The sequence below is a fragment of the Bufo gargarizans genome, chromosome 1, assembly GCF_014858855.1.
Source record: "Bufo gargarizans isolate SCDJY-AF-19 chromosome 1, ASM1485885v1, whole genome shotgun sequence".
In the NCBI taxonomy this organism is placed as follows: domain Eukaryota; kingdom Metazoa; phylum Chordata; class Amphibia; order Anura; family Bufonidae; genus Bufo; species Bufo gargarizans.
The window spans coordinates 274,523,879-274,547,546 of NC_058080.1; the positions used below are offsets into that span (position 1 = coordinate 274,523,879).

A 23,668-nucleotide genomic window follows, 5' to 3' on the forward strand; every position below is an offset into this window, starting at 1 on the left:
CATCCACAGATCCCCATAACCGTGCCATCCACAGATCCCCATAACCGTGCCATCCACAGATCCCCATAACCGTGCCATCCACAGATCCCCATAACCGTGCCATCCACAGATCCCCATAACCGTGCCATCCACAGATCCCCATAACCGTGCCATCCACAGATCCCCATAACCGTGCCATCCACAGATCCCCATAACCGTGCCATCCACAGATCCCCATAACCGTGCCATCCACAGATCCCCATAACCGTGCCATCCACAGATCCCCATAACCGTGCCATCCACAGATCCCCATAACCGTGCCATCCACAGATCCCCATAACCGTGCCATCCACAGATCCCCATAACCGTGCCATCCACAGATCCCCATAACCGTGCCATCCACAGATCCCCATAACCGTGCCATCCACAGATCCCCATAACCGTGCCATCCACAGATCCCCATAACCGTGCCATCCACAGATCCCCATAACCGTGCCATCCACAGATCCCCATAACCGTGCCATCCACAGATCCCCATAACCGTGCCATCCACAGATCCCCATAACCGTGCCATCCACAGATCCCCATAACCGTGCCATCCACAGATCCCCATAACCGTGCCATCCACAGATCCCCATAACCGTGCCATCCACAGATCCCCATAACCGTGCCATCCACAGATCCCCATAACCGTGCCATCCACAGATCCCCATAACCGTGCCATCCACAGATCCCCATAACCGTGCCATCCACAGATCCCCATAACCGTGCCATCCACAGATCCCCATAACAGTGCCATCCACAGATCCCCATAACAGTGCCATCCACAGATCCCCATAACCGTGCCATCCACAGATCCCCATAACCGTGCCATCCACAGATCCCCATAACCGTGCCATCCACAGATCCCCATAACAGTGCCATCCACAGATCCCCATAACAGTGCCATCCACCGACCCCCCCCCCCCCCATAACAGTGCCATCCCCAGATCCCACATAACACCATTAGGCACACCTTTTGGTTCAAATGTATATATATTTTTTTCCTCCTTTAAAAACCTAGGTGCGTCTTATAGGGCGAAAAATACGGTATATGTCTACAAAGATATATATTCCCTGCAGTATTATGTCTCTGTAATTGTGCCAATTATCAGGAGTCTCTAGGCTAATGTTAACTGTCTGTTGTTTGGCTGTGGTATAATTTATAATTTTCTTACGTTTTAGGAGTTCCGTTTCCAAAGAACTTTATGTCCGTAGCCAAAATTATATTAAAGCGACTTTTCCGAGTTTATGCCCACATCTACCACCAGCACTTTGACTCCGTTATCCAGCTGCAGGAAGAGGCACATCTCAACACATCATTTAAGCACTTTATATTTTTTGTCCAGGTAATAATGTTATCCTCTACTCATTTTGACACATTTTAGGAAAATCTGCCTGCACTGTTTGCCAGTGTCAGTTATAGACAAAACCTATGTTGCAAACACCGTCTTAATGTAACATAATTTATTTTATTTTTTTTAAAAAGCACAGTGCCATTTTTATATGTTGTTATAAGTGCTCTCTGTTTGTAATAGAATTCAAGCAAAAGTTTAAAAGCCCCGATCATATGGTCTTTTCAGCATGGCATACAGCAGGAGGAGCTGGGCAGATTGATATATAATTTTATGAGAAAAAGGTCATGTATATTATTCCTTTTAATCCCTGTTCCTTCGATGCTGAGAGGTCATAGACAGGTCTATCTCTGTATGCACAGCTGAAGGCTGTCAATCATTGAGCAGGACTGCCCATTGGACTCCTAATGATAGAAAATAGTGAATAATTTCCAACAAAACTGTATATCAGTCTATATATTCCTTTAATGGGAACGTGTGAGGACAAAAATGCAGTGCAATCAGTAGGCAGAATGTTATAGAGCCGGAGGGGCTTACCAGATTGATATATAGCTTGGAGGGAAAAGATTTAATACAGCTGCAATGCTTCCGCTGTGTCCATGTTCCACTGGAACTAATGCCTGGTATTATCTGTGACGTGCTGCTTTTGTCCACATGTAAGCATGCCCTTGTAGTGCTGGAAGACTGGACACAGCAGATGCATTGCAGAGGACCGGAGCGGCAGGGAGCAGGTAAGTATCAATCTTCTGTTTACGGAGGCAGCCTGGTAGTACTTGCTGAAAAACTGTATAACCAGAGAACACTTAACGACCGGGACAATTTTCATTTTTGCGTTTTAAGTTTTTCTTTCCTGCCTTCCAAAAGTCATAACTTTTTTACTTTCCCATTAGCGTAGTTATATAAGGGCTTATTTTTTGTATGTAAAATTGATGGAGTCTTTTACCATATAGTGTTGTGAAAAAAATTCACTGTAGTTTAAGGGGGGTGGGGGGGGGGAGGGAACGCAAGTCTACCATTTTATATATTTTTTTGTTAGGGCGTTTACTATGTGCTGAAAATGATATGAAGGATATAATAAAACAAAAAGAAGTCGGGTGAACAGGGATGTAGGACAGCAAAGGAGGGAATAGGATATGAGGCGCCAGGGCCGTTTGAAGGAATTTGGGGGCCCCAAGCAAAATAGACATGGAGGCCCCCCCCTCCACACCTTACGCACGCAAAGCCTACAGGAACCACAGTATAGTCATACAGTTTAAGTTCACCCACACTTTATATAAATAAAAAAGGTTTACAGTGCAAATACTGTGGATGGCACTGTTTAGGGGGGGATCTGTGGATGGCACTGTTCAGGGGGGAGATCTGTGGATGGCACTGTTTAGGGGGGATCTGTGGGTGGCACTGTTTAGGGGGGAGATCTGTGGGTGGCACTGTTTAGGGGAGGGGGATCTGTGGATGGCACTGTAGGGGGATCTGTGGATGGCACTGTTTAGGGGGGATCTGTGGATGGCACTGTTTAGGGGAGGGGGATCTGTGGATGGCACTGTTTAGGGGGGATCTGTGGATGGCACTGTTTAGGGGGGATCTGTGGATGGCACTGTTTAGGGGGGAGATCTGTGGGTGGCACTGTTTAGGGGGGAGATCTGTGGATGGCACTGTTTAGGGGAGGGGGGATCTGTGGATGGCACTGTAGAGGGATCTGTGGATGGCACTGTAGAGGGATCTGTGGATGGCACTGTAGAGGGATCTGTGGATGGCACTGTTTAGGGGAGGGGGGATCTGTGGATGGCACTGTAGGGGGATCTGTGGATGGCACTGTTTAGGGGAGGGGGGATCTGTGGATGGCACTGTTTAGGGGGGGGGGATCTGTGGATGGCACTGTTTAGGGGAGGGGGGATCTGTGGATGGCACTGTAGGGGGATCTGTGGATGGCACTGCCATCCACAGATCCCCCTACAGTGCCATCCACAGATCCCCCTCCCCGACGCTCACAGCAGTATATTTATAAACTAATCAGTAACTACTTTAACTTTATTCATTGCTCATTGCTGAGCTCTTAACTTGGATTATTTGGATATCTCTTACTTTGTCTTCGCTCCGGTAACTAACAGCAGGCAGTGCAGGCGGCGCTCACTCACTGACGTCACGCGCCTGCGCCGCCTAGTGGGAGGAGCAGGCGCCTGACGTCAGTGACAGTCAGTGAGCGCCGCCCCCCGCTGCCTGCTGTTAGTTACCGGAGCGAAGACAAAGTAAGAGATATCCAAATAATCCAAGTTAAGAGCTCAGCAATGAGCAATGAATAAAGTTAAAGTAGTTACTGATTGGTTTAAAATATACTGCTGTGAGCGGCGTGGCCCTGTATATTCTAACCCCCAGGCAAGCGTCCCCGTCACCATGGGAACGCCTGGGGGTTAGAATATACCATTGGATTTGAGTTTTTGCGATCTCACTGAGCTCGTAAAACTCAGATCCGATGGTATATTCTAACCCCCAGGCGTTCCCATGGTGACGGGGATGCTTGCCTGGGGGCTAGAATATACCATCGAATCTTCTGAGTTACTCTGTTTGGCCCCGTCCAGCTCGGGGCCCCAAGCAATTGTTTGTTTTGCCTGTCCCTTAGCGACGGGCCTGTGAGGCGCCAATGGATATCTGCAATGAATGGTAGTGAAAGGTCTAGATGTGATGACTCAAAGGGAATAAGGCAGCTCCCCAAACCATGAAAATCAGTGCACACCAGTGAACTGCTGGAATGAAAAGAGATAAGAAAGGCGGTTATACAATGCTGTTCCAGGTATATCCCGGGAGCACAGTGGGGGTGCCAGAGGGCCAGACACCGGTCTGCAGTATTCAATTATCGTCCAATGCCAGAGTGGTGAACAAAATTAACAGTACCCCTTTATCAAGTTTCCTGCTCCTTGATAAAGGGGTACTGTCCCGAAACGCGTCAAGCTTATGTATTGAAGACCTCTACTTTGGAACTTGGAGCCCTGGTGTCATCCTTTTGGGGGACGTAGAAGTCACATCCACCATTACAAGACTATCTCTGCGGGGGAGGTACAAGTATAGGTGTTATGTGCTTAGCCTATACTTCCCTCCCCGGTAAAATAAGTCCTTTACCAGTGCTTATTTTATGCTCATGAAGGCGATACACTGAGATTTGTTGATATACACCAAGTTGAGTATATTTAAATACAATCCATGTATCCTATAATTGATTTTTATATGATTTTTATACTTCAATTAGTAATTTTATACTGTCTATTTGTCACTTAGAGACTTTTTTTATTCACTTCCTGGTACACTTTTACCTTGCTACTCTATTAAGAGTTCATTTTGTTCACCACTCTGGCATTGGACGATAATTTAACCACTTCAACCCCGCTAGCTGAAACCCCCTTAATGACCAGGCCACTTTTTACACTTCTGCACTACACTACTTTCACCGTTTATTGCTCGGTCATGCAACTTACCACCCAAATGAATTTTACCTCCTTTTCTTCTCACTAATAGAGCTTTCATTTGGTGGTATTTCATTGCTGCTGACATTTTTACTTTTTTTGTTATTAATCGAAATTTAACGTTTTTTTTTTTTTTTTAAATGACATTTTTCACTTTCAGTTGTAAAATTTTGCAAAAAAAAAACGACATCCATATATAAATTTTTCGCTAAATTTATTGTTCTACATGTCTTTGATAAAAAAAAAATGTTTGGGTCAAAAAAAAATGGTTTGGGTAAAAGTTATAGCGTTTACAAACTATGGTACAAAAATGTGAATTTCCGCTTTTTGAAGCAGCTCTGACTTTCTGAGCACCTGTCATGTTTCCTGAGGTTCTACAATGCCCAGACAGTACAAACACCCCACAAATGACCCCAGTTCGGAAAGTAGACACCCTAAGGTATTCACTGATGGGCATAGTGAGTTCATAGAACTTTTTATTTTTTGTCACAAGTTAGCGGAAAATGATGATTTTATTTATTTTTTTCTAACAAAGTCTCATATTCCACTAACTTGTGACAAAAAATAAAAACTTCCATGAACTCACTATGCCCATCACGAAATACCTTGGGGTGTCTTCTTTCCAAAATGGGGTCACTTGTCGGGTAGTTATACTGCCCTGGCATTTTAGGGGCCCTAGTGTGTGCAAAGTAGTTTGAAATCAAAATGTGTAAAAAATGACCTGTGAAATCCTAAAGGTGCTCTTTTGGAATGTGTGCCGTTTGCCCACCTAGGAGGCAAAAAAGTTTCACACATGTGGTATCGCCGTACTCAGGAGAAGTTGGGGAATGTATTTTGGGGTGTCATTTTACATATACCCATGCTGGGTGAGAGAAATATCTTGGCAAAAGACAACTTTTCCCATTTTTTTATACAAAGTTGGCATTTGACCAAGATATTTATCTCACCCAGCATGGGTATATGTAAAATGACACCCCAAAACACATTCCCCAACTTCTCCTGAGTACGGCGATACCGCATGTGTGACACTTTTTTGCAGCCTAGATGTGCAAAGCGGCCCAAATTCCTTTTAGGAGGGCATTTTTAGACATTTGGATCCCAGACTTCTTCTCACGCTTTCGGGCCCCTAAAATGCCAGGGCAGTATAAATACCCCACATGTGACCCCATTTTGGAAAGAAGACACCCCAAGGTATTCTGTGAGGGGCATGGCGAGTTCCTAGAATGTTTTTTTTTTTTTGGCACAAGTTAGCGTAAATTTTTTTTTTTTGTATTTTCTCACAAAGTCTCCCTTTCCGCTAACTTAGGACAAAAATTTCAATCTTTCATGGACTCAATATGCCCCTCACGGAATACCTTGGGGTGTCTTCTTTCCAAAATGGGGTCACATGTGGGGTATTTATACTGCCCTGGCATTTTAGGGGCCCTAAAGCGTGAGAGGAAGTCTGGAATATAAATGTCTAAAAAATTTTACGCATTTGGATTCCGTGAGGGGTATGGTGAGTTCATGTGAGATTTTATTTTTTGACACAAGTTAGTGGAATATGAGACTTAGTAAGAAAAAAGAAAAAAATTTAATAAAATAAAAGCTAACTTGGGTGAAAAAAAAATGTCTGAATGGAGCCTTACAGGGAGTGATCAATGACAGGGGGGTGATCAGGGAGTCTATATGGGGTGATCACCGCCCTGTCATTGATCACCCCCCTGTAAGGCTCCATTCAGACGTCCGTATGATTTTTACGGATCCACGGATACATGGATCGGATCCGCAAAACACATACGGACGTCTGAATGGAGCCTTACAGGGGGGTGATCAATGACAGGGGGGTGATCACCCATATAGACTCCCTGATCACCCCCCTGTCATTGATCACCCCCCTGTAAGGCTCCATTCAGACGTCCGTATGTGTTTTGCGGATCCGATCCATGTATCCGTGGATCCGTAAAAATCATACGGACGTCTGAATGGAGCCTTACAGGGGGGTGATCAATGACAGGGAAGTGATCAGGAAGTCTATATGCGTGATCATCCCCTTGTCATTGATCACCCCCCTGTAAGGCTCCATTCAGACGTCCATATGTGTTTTGCGGATCCGATCCATGTATCCGTGGATCCCTAAAAATCATTCGGACGTCTGAAGCCTTACAGGGGGGTGATCAATGACAGGGGGGTGATCAGGGAATCTATATGGGTGATCACCTCCCTGTCATTGATCACCCCCCTGTAAGGCTCCATTCAGATGTCCGTACGTGTTTTGCGGATCCGATCCATGTATCCGTGGATCTGTAAAAATCATACGGACGTCTGAATGGAGCCTTACAGGGGGGTGATCAATGACAGGGGGGTGATCAGGGAGTCTAAATGGGGTGATCATGGGTGAGCAGGGGTTCATAAGGGGTTAATAAGTGACAGGGGGGGGTGTAGTGTAGTGGTGTTTTGTGGTACTTTACACAGCTACCTGTGTCCTCTGGTGGTCGATCCAAACAAAAGGGACCACCAGAGGACCAGGTAGCAGGTATATTAGACGCTGTTATCAAAACAGCGTCTAATATACCTGTTAGGGGTTAAAAAAAATCACATCTCCAGCCTGCCAGCGAACGATCGCCGATGGCAGGCTGGAGATCCACTCGCTTACCTTCCGTTCCTGTGAACGCACGCGCCTGTGTGCGCGCGTTCACAGGAAATCGCGGCTCTCGCGAGATGACGCATATATGCGTGACTCTGTGCAGAGCTGCCACCTCCGGAACGCGAATCTGCGTTAGGCGGTCCGGAGGTGGTTAATACTGCAGACCGGGTGTCTGGCCTTCTTGCGCCCACTGTGCCCCCAGGATATACCTGGAACAGCACTGTATAACCGCCTTTCTTTCTGATCTCTAAAAATGACATGGCAGACATGATAAATATTTATATATTTTAATAGTTCTGATATTTTCAGACATGTCAATACCAATTGTGTTTTATTTTTGGTTTAATTTATATGTAAAAGTGGCAAAGGGGATGATTTGAATATTTTAGTGTGTTTTTTTATATTTTAAAAACATTTTTTTATTTAATATTTAGTCCACATAGGGGATTTGAACTTGCAATCCTCTGGATCAGAGTTCCTTAACTCCAGTCCTCAGGGCCTACCTGCTGATCATGTTTTCAGGATTTCCTTAGTATTGAGGAGGTGATATAAATATTGTCAATGCATCAGGGCGTACCACAGGTATTCATTCTGTGGGATAATTCTCAAATCATGACTGGCATGTGGGCCCTGAGGACTGGAGTTGAGGAACACTGCTCTGGATGCTTACATTATAGACAGCATTGTTATACTATTGTATTTTTACAAGATTCCTATTAAGCCCTGCTGCAGCCAGGTCTTAAAAAGCAGCTTCCCATGAGAGGCCTGAAACCCTTCACAAGGCCCCACGCTGCCATAATAACTGATTGAAACCCCACGTTTATGCAGTTACAGTCCAATGGGAGGACAGAGGAACCCCTTTCCTCTGTCTACTGCTCAGATTCCGCAGTTACTTTTGACCGTGCTGCCGCTTATGGACAGGCTCAGCTTATGAGCCTGTTCCATACTCTTCCTGCTCGTAAATAACACAGATTGAGCTAAAAAAAAAAAACACAGATTCGGAATATGTGATTGTTATCTTACTACTTACTTTCATTTCATTCTCCCACATTAAAGGGAACCTGTCATCAACTTTATGCTGACCGTACTGACGGCAGTAAAAAGTAGTGACGGAAATGCTGATTTCAGCGGTGTGTCACACATCAGCTAAAAGTGGTTGCTGAGAACCAGCATCATAATCATTACAGCCCAGGCCTGGAAAAGAGTCAAATTTACCTGAGAAGAGTCATGTTTATTCCTAATCTGCTCTCCCCACCCATCTGCTGATTGGCAGTCTAATACCTAGTTTTCTCCCTTTCTCTCTAGTAGAGAACTGCCAATCATCAGCAGATGGGCAGGAGGGCAGGAGAGTATATGAATAACCTTGACTCTTTTCAAGGCCTGTGCTGCAATGATTATGATGCTGGTTCTCGGTGTGTCAGGTGCAGCACTATGAAGTGCCTTTTGCGCTGTGGCATTAGAAGAATTTTGATTATATCTGACTTTTAGTGTAACCAGACTGTCTATTACTCTGTAATTCCTCTAGCGCCATTCTATGTAAACAGTAGGTTTAAAGAGCACACCAAATGATTTAAATAAACTTGTATGGTGGAACTGTAAGTAAACATACATATAACCAGTTCAGTATACAGTTCTAATCACTATATTAAAAGTAGGAACATTATATAAGTGTTTTAAATACCTACTTTCTGCTTCCATAAAACATAGCTCTAAGGCCTCTTTCACACTTGCGTTGTCCGGATCCGGCGTGTACTCCACTTACCGGAATTACACGCCTGGTTGCCATAGTAGTAGTGGGGAGCGGGGGGGCGGTATACTTACAGTCCGCGCGGCTCCCGGGGCGCTCCAGAGTGACGTCAGAGCGCCCAATGCGCATGGATGACGTGCCATGCGATCATGTCATCCATGTGCGTGGGGCGCCCTGACGTCACTCTGGAGCGCCCCGGGAGCCGCACGGACTGTAAGTATGCTGCTCCCCGCTAAACTTTACCATGGCTGCCAGGACTTTAGCGTCCCGGCAGCCATGGTAACCACTCTAAAAAAGCTAAACGTCGGATTCGGCAATGCGCCGAAACGACGTTTAGCTTAAGGCCGGATACAGATCAATGCCTTTCAATGGGCATTCATTCCGGATCCGGCCTTGCGGCAAGTCTTCAGGATTTTTGGCCGGAGCAAAAAGCGCAGCATGCTGCGGTATTTTCTCCGGCCAAAAAACGTTCCGTTCCGTTCCGGAACTGAAGACATCCTGATGCATCCTGAACGGATCTTACTCCATTCAGAATGCATGGGGATAATCCTGATCAGGATTCTTCCGGCATAGAGCCCCGACGACGGAACTCTATGCCGGAAGACAATAACGCAGGTGTGAAAGAGCCCTTAGTTGAGTGAATGTCTTTTCAGCTTCTCTCCTCTGGTGTAATTTATTCTAGCAGCTCCTTCTAGGGGGAGTTCCCATACAGGCTGTGTGTAAGGCTGGCTGTGATTGGTCAAAACTCTTGCTGTGTGTGAGGCTGGGTGTGATCGGTCAAAACTCCTGCCCAGCAACAAGAGTTTAACTCTATGCTTTCTGTTGTTTCTGCTGTGTCATTGAGCTTAACTTACATTATATAATGATTCTTAAAGGCATATATTTTTTTTTCTGCTTCTGTAAACAAAATATATAACAGTTTTATGACATCAAAACATGAAGTCACTGTAAAAAAACAAACATAGGAACTGTATTAAGGTTATTTGCAGGTTTAGCTGTATAAATATATAAGCTATATTAGCAACCTAGGACAGGTCTGCAATTACTTACTTTTAGCTGATGTGTGACACCGCTGAAATCGGCATTTCCACTTCATCACCACGACGGCTACAAGGAGATTGACCCCTGACCTCTGTAGGGGCAGGAACAGAGAGAGGGTTTAAATCCCCCCCTCCCACCACCAACACCAGTGTTTCCTGTCCCTACAGAGGACAGGGGCAGAGAGAGTCTCCCTGCGGGGAGATGAAGATGAAAGCGGTAATTCCTGACACCTACCGGGTGTTCCCCCTGCCCTCCTGCGGTCTCCGTACTAACGCTGGGCAGGGGCGAAGGAGGGAGGCCTCGCTCCATTATTATATGTGAGCCTGCTCCCGGTCGCGATCTCCCGCCGGGCCTGTTCGGCTATCGCCGGGTGCGCGCCTAAGCGCTTCAGGATAACGGCCGTCGTCACTTCCGGGTGCCGAAAGGAAGTGACGTCATTCAGAAGCGTCTCCGAGTTCAAATTTTCGCGCGCAGCAGCGCCGAATGTCTCAGTGTACCGGCGTACATCGGAGCCAGCGTGCAGTCATGTCGGCTGAACCTCGCTCCCCTGGAGACCCTTCTGTGCCGCCTGTAGTAAGTCCCCTGTGGGGAAGCGCTTTTTCCTTTACCCTGTACTTGTCCATACACTGTACCAGGTTGCTTGTCCCTCCTCCTCCACATCTCTGGCTTGGGGCTATATCCTGCTGTTAGCATGTGTACTTACCATAGCTAATTAGGGTTGTTCTCCCCAGGTCACTAAGGAGGCTCAGAGAAAGATCAAAAAACAGTCCAAATGTGTGTCCTGCCTCAAACGGCTACCGGACGACTACCGTAAAAAGCTTTGTAAGGACTGCATATCTAATGTGATTGCCGAGGAACAGCCTTCTTTCCTTAAAGATCTAAGGTCCATGATCCATGAGGAAGTCAAAACCTCCTTGTCTCAGATACCTTTACCTAGGGATGCACCCCCTTCAAAAAGACATAGGGGCCCATCCCCTTCACTATCTGATCCAGAGATTATAGAGGAGGAGGCCTCGTCCTCCAGAACGCGGGAGGACGAGGCGGTCTCCTCTGATTTTGAGACTTCAGAATCAGATCAAAGATTCTGCTTCTCCTTGGACGAGATGCCAGACCTGCTAAGGGCAGTCCGGGCCACTATGGGGGTCGAAGAAACCCCTAAAGCACACTCAGTCCAGGATGAGATGTTTGGGAGACTCAGGGTTAAAAAAACCCGGGTGTTCCCAATCAATGAGAACATACGGGATATGGTGCTGGACGAGTGGTCCAACCCAGAAAAAAGGTTGGGGGTATCCAGGTCCTTTAAAAACCGGCTGTTGTTTGACACGGAAGAAGTTAAAATCTTCAGTGAAACACCGAAAATTGATATTCAGGTCGCAAAGGTCAATAAAAAGACTGCCTTGCCCTTTGAAGACACCTCTCAACTGCGTGATCCCATGGACAGGAAGGCAGATAGCCTCTTAAAAAAATCATGGGAAGCAGCGATGCTTGTCTTAAAAACAAACATCGCAGCTACCTCAGTGGCAAGATCCATGAAACTGTGGCTAGAGGAACTGGAATCTCGTATCACAGATAATACTCCTAGGGATGAGATCTTGAGATCCCTCCCCCTGTTAAAATCCGCCACAGCATTTATGGCTGACGCCTCAGCGGAATCGGTCAGATTCGCCGCAAAGGACGCGGGACTCTCCAATGCGGCCCGTCGCGCCCTATGGATGAAAAGCTGGTCGGGCGACAACACATCAAAGATGAAGCTTTGCTCCATCCCGTTCTCAGGGGAATACGTCTTTGGGCCCGTCCTAGACCGTATCCTGGAGAAAGCGGCGGACAAGAAAAAGGGATTCCCAGAAGAGAGACCCTACAAAAGGAAATATCCCTTTCGGGCCCCCACTAGCCAGAACAATCCCTTTAAGGGTAAAGGGAAGTCAGGACGCTGGAGTTACCCCAAAGGGGGCAGGGGTAGGAATAACCCCTCCTCCTCCCAGAGTAAACCCTCGGATAAACAATGACGTCAGAGTGGGGGGGAGATTGAAGAACTTCCTGACTCCTTGGGAGTCCATTACTCCGAACCCTTGGGTCCGGGACATCATAAGATCCGGGTACCGGATCGAACTCTCTTCATCTCCCCCAAACCGCTTCATTGTTACCAACCCACATTCCCCCAAAGTACGCGGAAAGATCCTGGAAGGAATCCAAAGCCTTCTGGCAACGGACGTAATAGTACAGGTCCCGCCAACACAGCAAAAACAAGGTTTCTACTCAAACCTGTTTTTGGTAGAGAAAAAAGAAGGCTCGTTCCGTACGATCATAAATCTGAAAGCCCTGAACAAATTCGTCATCTATCGAAAGTTCAGGATGGAATCCCTGAAATCCCTGATTCCATTGATAAAAAGGAATGCCCTGATGTGCTCAGTAGACCTCCAGGACGCATACTATCACGTCCCAATTCATCCAGAGTCACAAAGGCTCTTGAGGTTCGCCATCCAGGACCACAAGAGGGTAACCCGTCACTACCAGTTTACGGCCCTTCCCTTTGGGATATCATCTGCACCCAGAGTGTTTACAAAGCTGGTAGTGGAGATGATGGCCTTCTTGAGACACAAGGGACTGGTGATCATACCGTACCTGGACGATTTCCTCCTAATCGGCAATTCAGAGAAAGAACTCAGAACAGACCTGCAAACCTTTCTGTCTCTTGTCCAGGATCTGGGTTGGTTGGTGAACTTAAAGAAATCAAACCTGGTGCCCTCCAGCACTATCCAGTTCCTGGGTGTTATCCTGGATTCCCGAACACAACGTACCTTCCTTCCGCCAGACAAGGTCAGAAACCTTCAATTAAAGGTCCGACGATTCCAGCACAGGAGATCCTGTCCTATAAGAGAAGCTATGAGTCTCCTGGGTCTTCTCTCGTCCTGCATCACGTCCGTCCCATGGAGCCAGTCCCACTTCAGATCCCTCCAGTCGTGGATCCTCAGAGCTTGGAACAGACAGCAGGCCTCCTTGGATCAGAAGGTCCTGATCCCTCTGGCAGTAAAAACCTCCCTAGATTGGTGGAAAAACACAAGCAATCTGTCCTTGGGGGTCGTTTGGGAGAAAATCCCCTACATTCAGGTGCTTACAGACGCAAGCGAGAAAGGATGGGGAGCGACAGTGGGAGACCGTTGGTTTCAAGGTTCCTGGACCCCAACTATCCGCTCTCAGTCCTCCAACTTCAGGGAACTAGAAGCGGTCTGGAAAGCCCTGAAAACCGCAGAGATACTTCTGAGGGGTCAACACGTAAAGGTTCTTTCAGACAACACGACGACGGTGGCGTACCTATCTCACCAGGGAGGCACGAGATCGGAGAAACTGATGTCTATTACAAAGAAGATCTTCAACTGGGCAGAATCCCACGTGAATTCCATCTCCGCAATCCACTTAAAAGGGATACTGAACGTGGAAGCGGACTATCTCAGTCGCCAGTCGATAGACCAGACAGAGTGGTCCTTGAATCCAGAAGTGTTCCAGCTGCTGGCAGGAAGATGGGGCACTCCACAGGTGGATCTATTCGCATCCAAAAGAAACGCAAAGGTACCGACGTTCTGTTCGTTAAACCCACGGGACAATCCCTGGGCGTTGGATGCGCTCACAATTCGTTGGGACTGGGATCTCAGTTATGCGTTCCCACCATTGCCTCTACTTCCCAGGATAATCCAGAAACTCTACCTGGAAGATACGACACTCATCCTGATAGCTCCCTATTGGCCGAAGAGGAGCTGGTTTCCTGCTCTAAGGAATCTATCAGTAGAGGACCCATGGCCTCTTCCTGCCAGGAGGGACCTGCTTCACCAAGGCCCAATACTACATCCAGACCCAAGCTTCCTCAAGTTGTCAGCTTGGATCCTGAGGTCCAGAAGTTGAGGTCACAGGGGCTCTCGGACCAAGTGATAACTACCCTTAAAGCTAGTAGGAAGAAGGTTACCTTCTCAATCTATCTAAAAATTTGGAAGAGATTCTGTACATGGATGGGGAACCCAGCCCCAAACTTAGAGCCGCCCAATTTCTTGAAGATCTTGGACTTCCTCCAGCAGGGACTTGAACTAGGTCTCAGACCCTCTACCCTAAAGGTACAGGTCTCGGCACTAGCCTGCTTCTTTGATCGAGATATAGCCAGTCATCACTGGATCAGGAGATTCATGAAAGCTGCCTCCCGTCTACGTCCCTCTCTAAAATCTAGGATCCCCAGCTGGGACCTTAACGTGGTACTCTCTGGCTTAACTCTCGCTCCATTTGAACCCCTATTTGATTGTTCCATCAAACATCTATCATTTAAAACTGCTTTCTTGGTGGCCATCACGTCCGCAAGAAGGATAGGCGAGATCCAAGCATTATCGATACAGGAACCCTATCTCCGTATCACCGATGATAGGATTATTCTTAAATTGGACCCGGGTTTCCTGCCTAAAGTAGTATCGGATTTCCACCGAAACCAGGAGATAGTCTTACCCTCCTTTTGCAATGATCCCTCTAACGATAGGGAATCTAATTTCCACTCTCTAGACGTAAGACGCTCTGTCTTACGGTATCTTGAAGTGTCAAAAGGGTTCCGTAGATCCAATAACCTGTTTGTCCTCTTCTCGGGGAAGAATAAGGGTCTAAAAGCCTCCAGATCCTCTCTAGCACGGTGGATAAAAGACTCCATTTCCATTTCTTACGAGTCCCAAGACCTGTCTTGCCCCTCAAATTTAAGAGCTCACTCTACCCGGGCTATGTCCTCCTCCCAGGCAGAACGGGCCGGAGCTTCCCTTGAAGACATTTGTAAAGCCGCTACGTGGTCTAACATCCACACCTTTACAAAACACTATAGGTTAGACCTATCCAGCTCAGACTTGTCTTTTGGACGAAAAGTCCTTCAGGCGGTCGTCCCCCCCTAAGCTATAATTTTTTATATCTCCTTGTAGCCGTCGTGGTGATGAAGTGGAAAGCCGGAATTAGACTTACCGGTAATTCAATTTCCACGAGATCACCACGACGGCTACAAGGAGATTGACCCCTGACCTCTGTAGGGGCAGGAACAGAGAGAGGGTTTAAATCCCCCCCTCCCACTACCAACACCAGTGTGTCCAAAATTACAGAGACAGAAAAAAAAAGTGGTGAGAACAAAACATACTAAACCGAGAGGGTATTACTTCATAGCCTCCCAGATAAGGCTTAAGGAAGGGTAGGGAATATATGTGCCGTCGTGGTGATCTCGTGGAAATTGAATTACCGGTAAGTCTAATTCCGGCTTTCTGTCACTACTTTATACTTTCCTCAGTACGGTCAGCATAAAGTTGATGACCGGTTCCCTTTTAAGCCCGCAAAGGGTGTATGCACTGTATGCTAATATATACGAGGACTGTTAACGTCTCTGATATAATAGATAGGACTCTTAAGTGCTTTAGCGCATGAACACTTTGCAGGCTTAAATCTGGGTTTGTGACTTGTAACATCATAGCGCCTAAATCTAGGTGTAAGTGACATTTGTAGGCCAGTCTCCTTTTAGGAAAATGGCGGTTCCATAAACCCCAACATGCATTTATGCCAGTTTTCTGTATGACGGAAATCTACAGCAGCTATGATCTGGTGTAAATTTCATTTTAGGCACAAGGACTGCCTGAGCCTCATCCTAAATTAAGCAAATCCTTCAGAGGAGCAGGAAATATCAATGACATTCCCCCCAATAGGTTTACACACCTTGGTGTTTGTTTTCTCTTTCAAGATCACTCTGTGTGTAGCGATCAGTGGGTATGGAACCTCTCTTTCAACCAACCAGTTTGAATTTGGCTTAAAACTAAGGGGAGTTATCCTGGCAGTCCCCTGGTGTTCAGTCTTTATACAGGGACTTCTCTGCAGGGGAGCCACAAAGCTGCTACTTCTTGGAGTAGTCCCAATATGTTTGACAGCTGACCCACGGGGGTCAGAGGCACCAATGTTGAAAACCGAGGGGTCAGGCAAAACTCATAGTCAGTAACAAGCCATTACTACATTGAAGTGAATGGGTTCATATCCGACCCGCAAACAATGCGGCTTGGATGCGGACTCAAACCACATTCGTGTGCATGAGCCCTAATATTGCTTGTATGCATGAGCCTTTGGTGAAGTGCAACGAGAAAGATTCTCTTTAAAGCAGTCACAAGGCATGACAGCTTTTTTTTCAATGATTGTCCTAGCCAATATGATCTCTCCGGTAGTCATGTTGCTTTGAATTTTAAACTATTTCTTCCCTAATCTGTGACTATGCTGATGCCTGTGATATACTGTATGTTAGCAAAATGGAAGTGATTTTAGACAGCTAAGAGACATTACTTGCCAGCTAGAAAAGAAGCTGCAAGGGAACAAAGTGAGTATTTTTTAAACCAGTTTTTAATCCACTGGATTGGGGGTGAAGGGTTACATAATGACTGTCCAGTCAGGGAACACTTTAGAGGGAATCAGTCAGCCTGTATGCCCATGTTAAACTGTTGACAGCACTAGGTACTGGCTGAGAAAAGGACAAATCTTTTGTGGAAATTTTCTCATCAGGAGTAGTGAGAATATGAACTTCTATTTTACCAGATTCTGCTCTTTCAAGTGCCCAGGGCAGGGCCTTACTTTGAAGTGCTCTCTGCATTGAGCTGCTTCACAGCCCCTCCCCACTGTTCTGAGTGACAGCTGTAGAGGTCTTCTGGTTGGATGCTATAGCTGTCACTCAGAGCAGAGGGGAGGGGCTGTGAAGCAGCTCAGTGCAGAGATCACTTCATAGTGAAGCCCCAACCTGGGCACTTGAAAGAGCAGAATCTGGTAGAATAAAAATTAATAGTCTCATTCAGCATCAGACTGTGATTCCTTGGGTCCAACCCCTATATAATTAATAATATCTAATTGATTCAAAACCTAACATATGGACCCTAGTGGACATTGATTAGTTAAAAAAGCATCTCCAAATCCAAGTTTTCTGTTGGACCTTTTGTGGCCCATTATGGTTTCACAGACTGGGCCCACCGGAGGATCCTCTGGTGGGCCAGTCTGAATCTGGTCTCGTTTCTCCTGGTGAGAGAAGCTTCACAAAAGGTATGTTTATACTGCTGTCCCCAGACCCTACCTAGCGCCGTTAGCAGTTGTCATGGTCATGGTCAACCTCTTTTTAAGATGAAAATAGCAGCATGTTATGGAAACGTGTAGGGCCTAACTATACATCTACAGTAATTTGGCTTCCACAAATACAGGTTGAGTAGCTACCATAGCAAACATGATGTAATTCTATGAGCTTCTTGGCTTGCTTTAATGGTAAATGTTATTGACAATTCACAGGAGTTCAACTTAATTGACAGAAGAGAACAAGCTCCCCTGCAAGAACTAATTGAAAAGCTGACATCCAAGGACAGATAAGATCTAAGACACAGTGCACAGATGCCTTTCATGCGTGCAAGCTTTGTGTCATCATTTCTGGTCCGTTTATAACAGCCAAAACCAATTTTATTTTTGTTAATTTTTTGCGTGTGTGCTTACAGAGGGAATGTGATGTATCTATTTTCTTGCCTTCTAGTGATTCCAGTTGAATGTATTTTACATAAGCAGTTTTGGAGGAGAAGGAATCTGTTGTACCCCTGTAATACTTTGCACACCCTTTACTGCACTGATGAGGTTATGTATAATGTGCCTAATTGAAATAACGCCTCAGTTTCTACTCAACCACTAAAGATATTGTACATTATTACATGAATGCTTGCTGATTTCCTAGCTAGTGTAGTAAATGGCCAAACGGAACATGAGCTCCAATGTGAAGGAGGCGTGCTTTGCCCATAAACCAGACACTGTAAACACATTTTAATGGTATGTATGCATCCGAAATAGACTTTTAAAGATGAGAAATAGCATAAAAAGTTGAGATTTTTTTTAAAATTTGGTTTACAGTAAGTGGAGCTAATATACAGTATATATATTTTGGACCGTAGCAGCGTTTCGGACCTTAATGTTTCAATAATGTATGCCTTAAGCTAAAGCAGTTCCTACACCCTAACAAGGAAGAGTTGAGAGTTTTGAGACCTACAAAATCCTGAATTATTTTGTGGTTTGGCTTTGTAACAAGAAGCAGGTAAGCAGTAAGAGGACTGTAATATGTCATGAAAGTGCACATAGAACAAATACTTTCATTTGCATAGCAATATTTGGAAATGTTTGGACAAAAAAGATTAAAAACTGACATATGACAGGACTGTATGGAAATTAAGTCTGCTGCATCATGTCAAAGAAACCATCAGGTTAGTCCAACATGTGGACTCAGTCAAGGGCACTACTCTGGTCAATCTCCACAATCAGACCTATAGGGATCATATACTGGTAAGCAAAATAAGTATTCACTTACATGACTTGGCCATATCTCCACTTCTGTGCATCATATCTATGCTGTTTATCTAAAAGAAACCATGAAAATGAACTCCTCAGTACTAAGAGAGTCAATGGTCTCTCCAAGATACTAAAGGTAACCATATAAAATAAATGTTGGTGTAATCTGATTTATAGCAGAGCAGGCCAACCATCCAACTATATGAGGGTGTCGCAACTCTTTCCAGACAGCAAATTTGGCGAGAGAGAAAAAGGAGTGGGCACATTTTGTTTGCATCCTGCCAATCCTTTTATTTTCAAGGGTGATAACCCATCACCAGAGAAGTCCTCTGCCATGCTTGTGCATTGGGTGAAAGGGTGGAAAGGAATAGCTATCAGATAAATGAGATGTTGGATATCTAAGGTGTATGGCTACCATAAAGGCCCCCATACACATTAGTGTATTGCCGGCGGAACCTGCTGAGAATGGCAAGTTCGTCTGACAGTTTAATGTGTGGGGAGCTCCCCAATCTACCCGGACAGATGATATGGGTGGAGAGAAGGATCAGGTTAAATGAATATTTTTGCCCAATCCTTTTGTTCTCCCGGGAAATAAGCCATCACCAGAAGTGTCTAGAAATAGCTCTGTCCATTCTCCCCATTAAAGACGCATACACATTTGGCGAAATCAAACATGCATGTATGCAAGGGATTCCAGAGACATAGCTGTCGGTCGAATGATCGTTTTGCTTACAGCTATGAATGTGTATGGCTACCTTAACACTTAAACTGAGATATGGCCAGTTGCTACTAATATGTACAGTGAGGAACAGAAGTATTTGAACACCCTGCGATTTTGCAAGTTCTCCCACTTGGAAATCATGGAGGGGTCTGAAATTCACATTGTAGGTGCATTCCCACTCTGAGAGACAGAATTTAAAAACAAAATGCATGTAATCACAGTGTATGATTTTAAAAGAATTTATTTGTCTTGCACTGCTGAACATAAGTATTTGAACACCTGTGAAAATCAGTGTTAATATTTAGTACAGAAGCCTTTGTTTGCAATTACAGAGGTCAGACATTTCCTGTAGTTTTTTTTTACCAGGTTTGCACACACTGCAACAGGGATTTTGGCCCACACCTCCACACAGATCTCCTCTAGATCTGTCAGGTTTCAGGGCTGTCGCTGAGCAACACAGCGTTTCAGCTACCTCCAAAGATGTTCTATTGGATTCAGGTCTGGACACTGGCTAGGCCACTCCAGAACCTTGATATGCTTCTTCCGGGCCACTCCCTGGTTATCCTGGCTGTGTGCTTCGGGTCGTCATGTTGGAAGAACCAGCCACGACCCATCTTCAATGCTCTGACTGAGGGAAGGAGGTTGTTGCTCCAAATCTCACAATAAATGGCCCCAGTCCGAGGAAGACTGACAGTAGTCTTTAGCCTCTTCCATTTTCTAACAATTGCTCCAACAGTTTTACCAAGCTGCTTGGCAATTGACCCGTAACCCTTTCCAGCCTTGTGGAGGTCCACAATTTTGTTTCTGGTGGTTTTTTTGACAGCTCTTTGGTCTTGCCCATGGTAGTAGTTGGCGTCTGACTGACTGTGGGGTGGACAGGTGTCTTTAAAGAGCTCAGACAGGTGCTACTAAGTTAGATTAATGAGTAGAGTAGTGGTGGACTTTTTAAAGTCATACTAAGAGGTCTTTGAGATCCAGAATTCTTGCTGTTTCTCCGGTGTTCAAATACTGATGTTAAGCAGTGCAAGACAAATAAGTTCTTTTAAAAATCATACAATGTGATTTCCTGAATTTTTTGTTTAAATTCTGTCTCTGAGTGGGAATGCACCTACAATGTAAATTTCAGACCCCTCCATTTTCAGGTGGAAGAACTTGCAAAATTGCAGGGTGTTCAAATACTTCTGTTCCTCACTGTATATTACCATGAAGTCTACAGTATCGGTAAAACTAAAGATGCAAAGGAAAACTTTTGCCAGTTTGATAGTTATAGACCAGTGATGCCCAACATGCAGCCCTCCAGCTGTTGTAAAACTACAACTCCCACCATGCCCTGTTGTAGGCTGATAGATATAGACTGTCTGAGCATGCTGTGAATTGTAGTTTTGCAACAGCTGGAGGGCCACAGGTTGGGCTACCATATTATAGACCATGGTGTTCTCATAATCTACTGATACAAATGTCAACCATGGGTGCTGGTGGGTAACTGTATTGGATAATGATATTGACATTATAGTTATTGGCAATGCAATCCACATACAGTTTGAGGTTTTGTGGTCAGAATTTCTGAAGACACGATATTTGACAACTTAGGCTGACTTGTACTTTGCTTTATTAAAATGATTTTGATATGCATGTTCCTTAAAGGGGTTATGCCATGATTGATATACAAAATGAAAATCAGTCATCATATAGTATATGACAGTCTCTAAGAAAGTTACAACCAGCTGTGTACCTCATATGGATCCAGAGATCTTCTCATTCATTGCTCCAGTTGCTCTGTTTTTTTCAGGCTGGCAGCTTAGTGCGTGTGTCATTTGTCAAAGGAGGTGTCCTTTCTGCGATAGCTCTTTCCCTGTAACTGCCACAGCTTTTAACAGAATATATAGCTCGTAGCAGTTAAAGAGGTAAATAGAACATGTGTGACCACCTCAGGGAGGTGGGCAAGAAATAAGGGAAAGAACAAACAGCAATTTGAGATATACAGATCCATTTTATTAAATAACTGAGTGACTATACAAAATTTTTTATTCCATACAATTACAAAAATATTCAGGTGCTGGTTTGAAAAACGTATAATATTTTTTTTGTGGCACAACCCCTTTAATATCATACAACTATGATATATACAGTAAATCTGTAGATAACAAACTGCCATCATGAGAAGATCCGGAAAGAAGCATTTGACTTTGTGTCTATTTCCAATATTAAACATTGTGAACAATTACTTTTGTCTGGAAATATTAATGCCGTAACATAGGAATATCATTAATACCACAGCATATATCAATCACCTAACAAGATATACTGCTCCATTGTACTGAGTAGTCCTGGGTAGATATTTGTTATACTGTACGTGTACACTTATCTAATAAACTTAAAGTGGAACTAAACCCAATGGACTGAAACATGACCTCGCCACCTATGGAAAGCAAATACCCCCAAAGAATGAGGCTCAGCCTATATTGCCTCTAACAGGATCCAATCTACTGCGCAGGAGTACATGGCCATAGTTTTCCTACAGTCAATGGCCAACATGCCCGCCCTCTCCACTCATTCTTTTCTTATAGGTTTAGCTCCAATTTAAGTGATCAACATATTATTATTTTTTTATTCTACAAAATAACTGATATAGCATTTACTGGTAAAGATATGTCCATTATAATGAAACATTACTTCTAGGGATGAGCTAATCAACTTTGGATGAAACATCCGAAGTAGATTCCCATAAAACTTCATTCTAATACTGTACGCTCCGGAGCGCTTGATGTATTGCTTCGCGAAGTCTCGTGAGACTTCTTGTAATAACTTCACAAATTAATTTGTACTGTAAAAAAGCATTTCCCGAACTCAGGTTCGTTTCCAATAAATTTATGAAGTTATGCAAAGTTTCACAAGCCTTTGCGAAGCAATAACTTCGGCTCATCGGCGCCAATATATTCTAATACTGTACGGAACTCCTGCTCTGTACAGTATTAGAACAAAGTTTTATGTGAATCGACTTTGGATGTTTTATCCAAAGTCGATTCGCTCATCCCTAATTACTTCAAATGCAATATATGTTTTGCAGAACCTTTATTGTTGAATAAACCTAGAGAACTCCTGTCTCCGAAAATGCTTTTTTTTTGGGCCGTCATTGCTTAATACGTAGATCCCATAGCCAAATGGTCGGAGCTGCAATACTGGTGTTTTTGAGGAGTTCCCCAATCCCACAATCAAATTGTCTCGGTGTCTTCTTTGTTTCAGTGGTATGTTAATTAAATGTTACATATACAATACTAATGAGTTAAATGTATTGAATTTATACAGAAGTTTATTGTTATAAAGTGTTGTGAACGAATCGAAGCATCCGAAGTGGAATTCTATCCGAAGTTTGACTCTTAACGATTCGTTTCATTGTAATAAATAGTTTTTTCTTAAGATGGAGGCTACACATGTTACAGTGTGAAATTCAGAAGCCTGGGAACTCGAGATCACCCATAATGCTGTGCAGACAGCCAAGCAGCCCCTGGGATGTCACAGCCCTTTAAAAGTTTCATCCCGTCAGGTATCCGCCATTTCACTGTGAGCTGATCATAGGGAGGGACGTGACAAGCGCTTGGGACAGTGTTGCTAAAAGCTTCTTTTTTTTAACTTGTTTTATTAACGATAAACCGTTCACGTATGAATCTAGTAGGATAAAGCATATTAGTTTCCCATGCAGGGGAGTAACATATGATACAGGTACAGAGTGATGCAAGACACAGGGCATACAATTTAAGACAAAAATAAATCATGTGAAAAAGTGCTGAGAATGAAAGCATACAACTTCACACATTTATGAGAAACTGAACACATCCCCTTTAACCCAAACTTGGATTGTCAGTCGCTGAGTACATATGAGAGGTTTGCAGGGTTAATGTGGAGGAGCACCATTCTCCCCCAAACTTCTGGAATTTTTTGCGGGCACTTCCTGTGTTTAAAGACGATGTTTTCCATGGACACTACGTGGTTGACAAGGGACTTCCCCTGACCCAGAGATGGTGGTCTGTCTCCCATCCATCGGAGCGCAATAGCTTTTCTAGCTAGGAATAATGCTTCCCCTAAAAATATTCTATTGTAATGGGACCATGTCTCCTCATCCAGCACCCCGAGTATACAAAGTTTGGGACAGAGAGGGATCGCAGCAGGAACCATTGTGGATAACACCCCAAGGACCGAAGTCCAGAAGCTGCGGATATAACTGCATTCCCAGAACATATGCCAGCAGCCGGCACTGTCCGCCGAGCATTTATGGCACCTACTATGAGGGATCCTTCCCATCTTATGTAGCCTGGTTGGAGTGAGGTAGCTCCTATGTAGAATAAACATCTGGATCAATCTATT

At 44.7% G+C, this 23,668-nt stretch overlaps 1 protein-coding gene across 1 annotated transcript in view; it reads left to right on the plus strand.

The window, feature by feature from the left end:
• Positions 1-18,449, plus strand: part of MOB1B (MOB kinase activator 1B) — a 94,715-nt gene extending 76,266 nt beyond the window's left edge. Inside the window, exons 5-6 of the mRNA XM_044303531.1 lie at positions 1,204-1,367; positions 17,551-18,449. Of these exons, the coding sequence (XP_044159466.1) occupies positions 1,204-1,367; positions 17,551-17,628 (242 nt within the window). The 3' untranslated portion in view covers positions 17,629-18,449. The remainder of the gene's footprint in view (positions 1-1,203; positions 1,368-17,550) is intronic.
• The last annotated feature ends 5,219 nt before the right edge of the window (positions 18,450-23,668 follow it).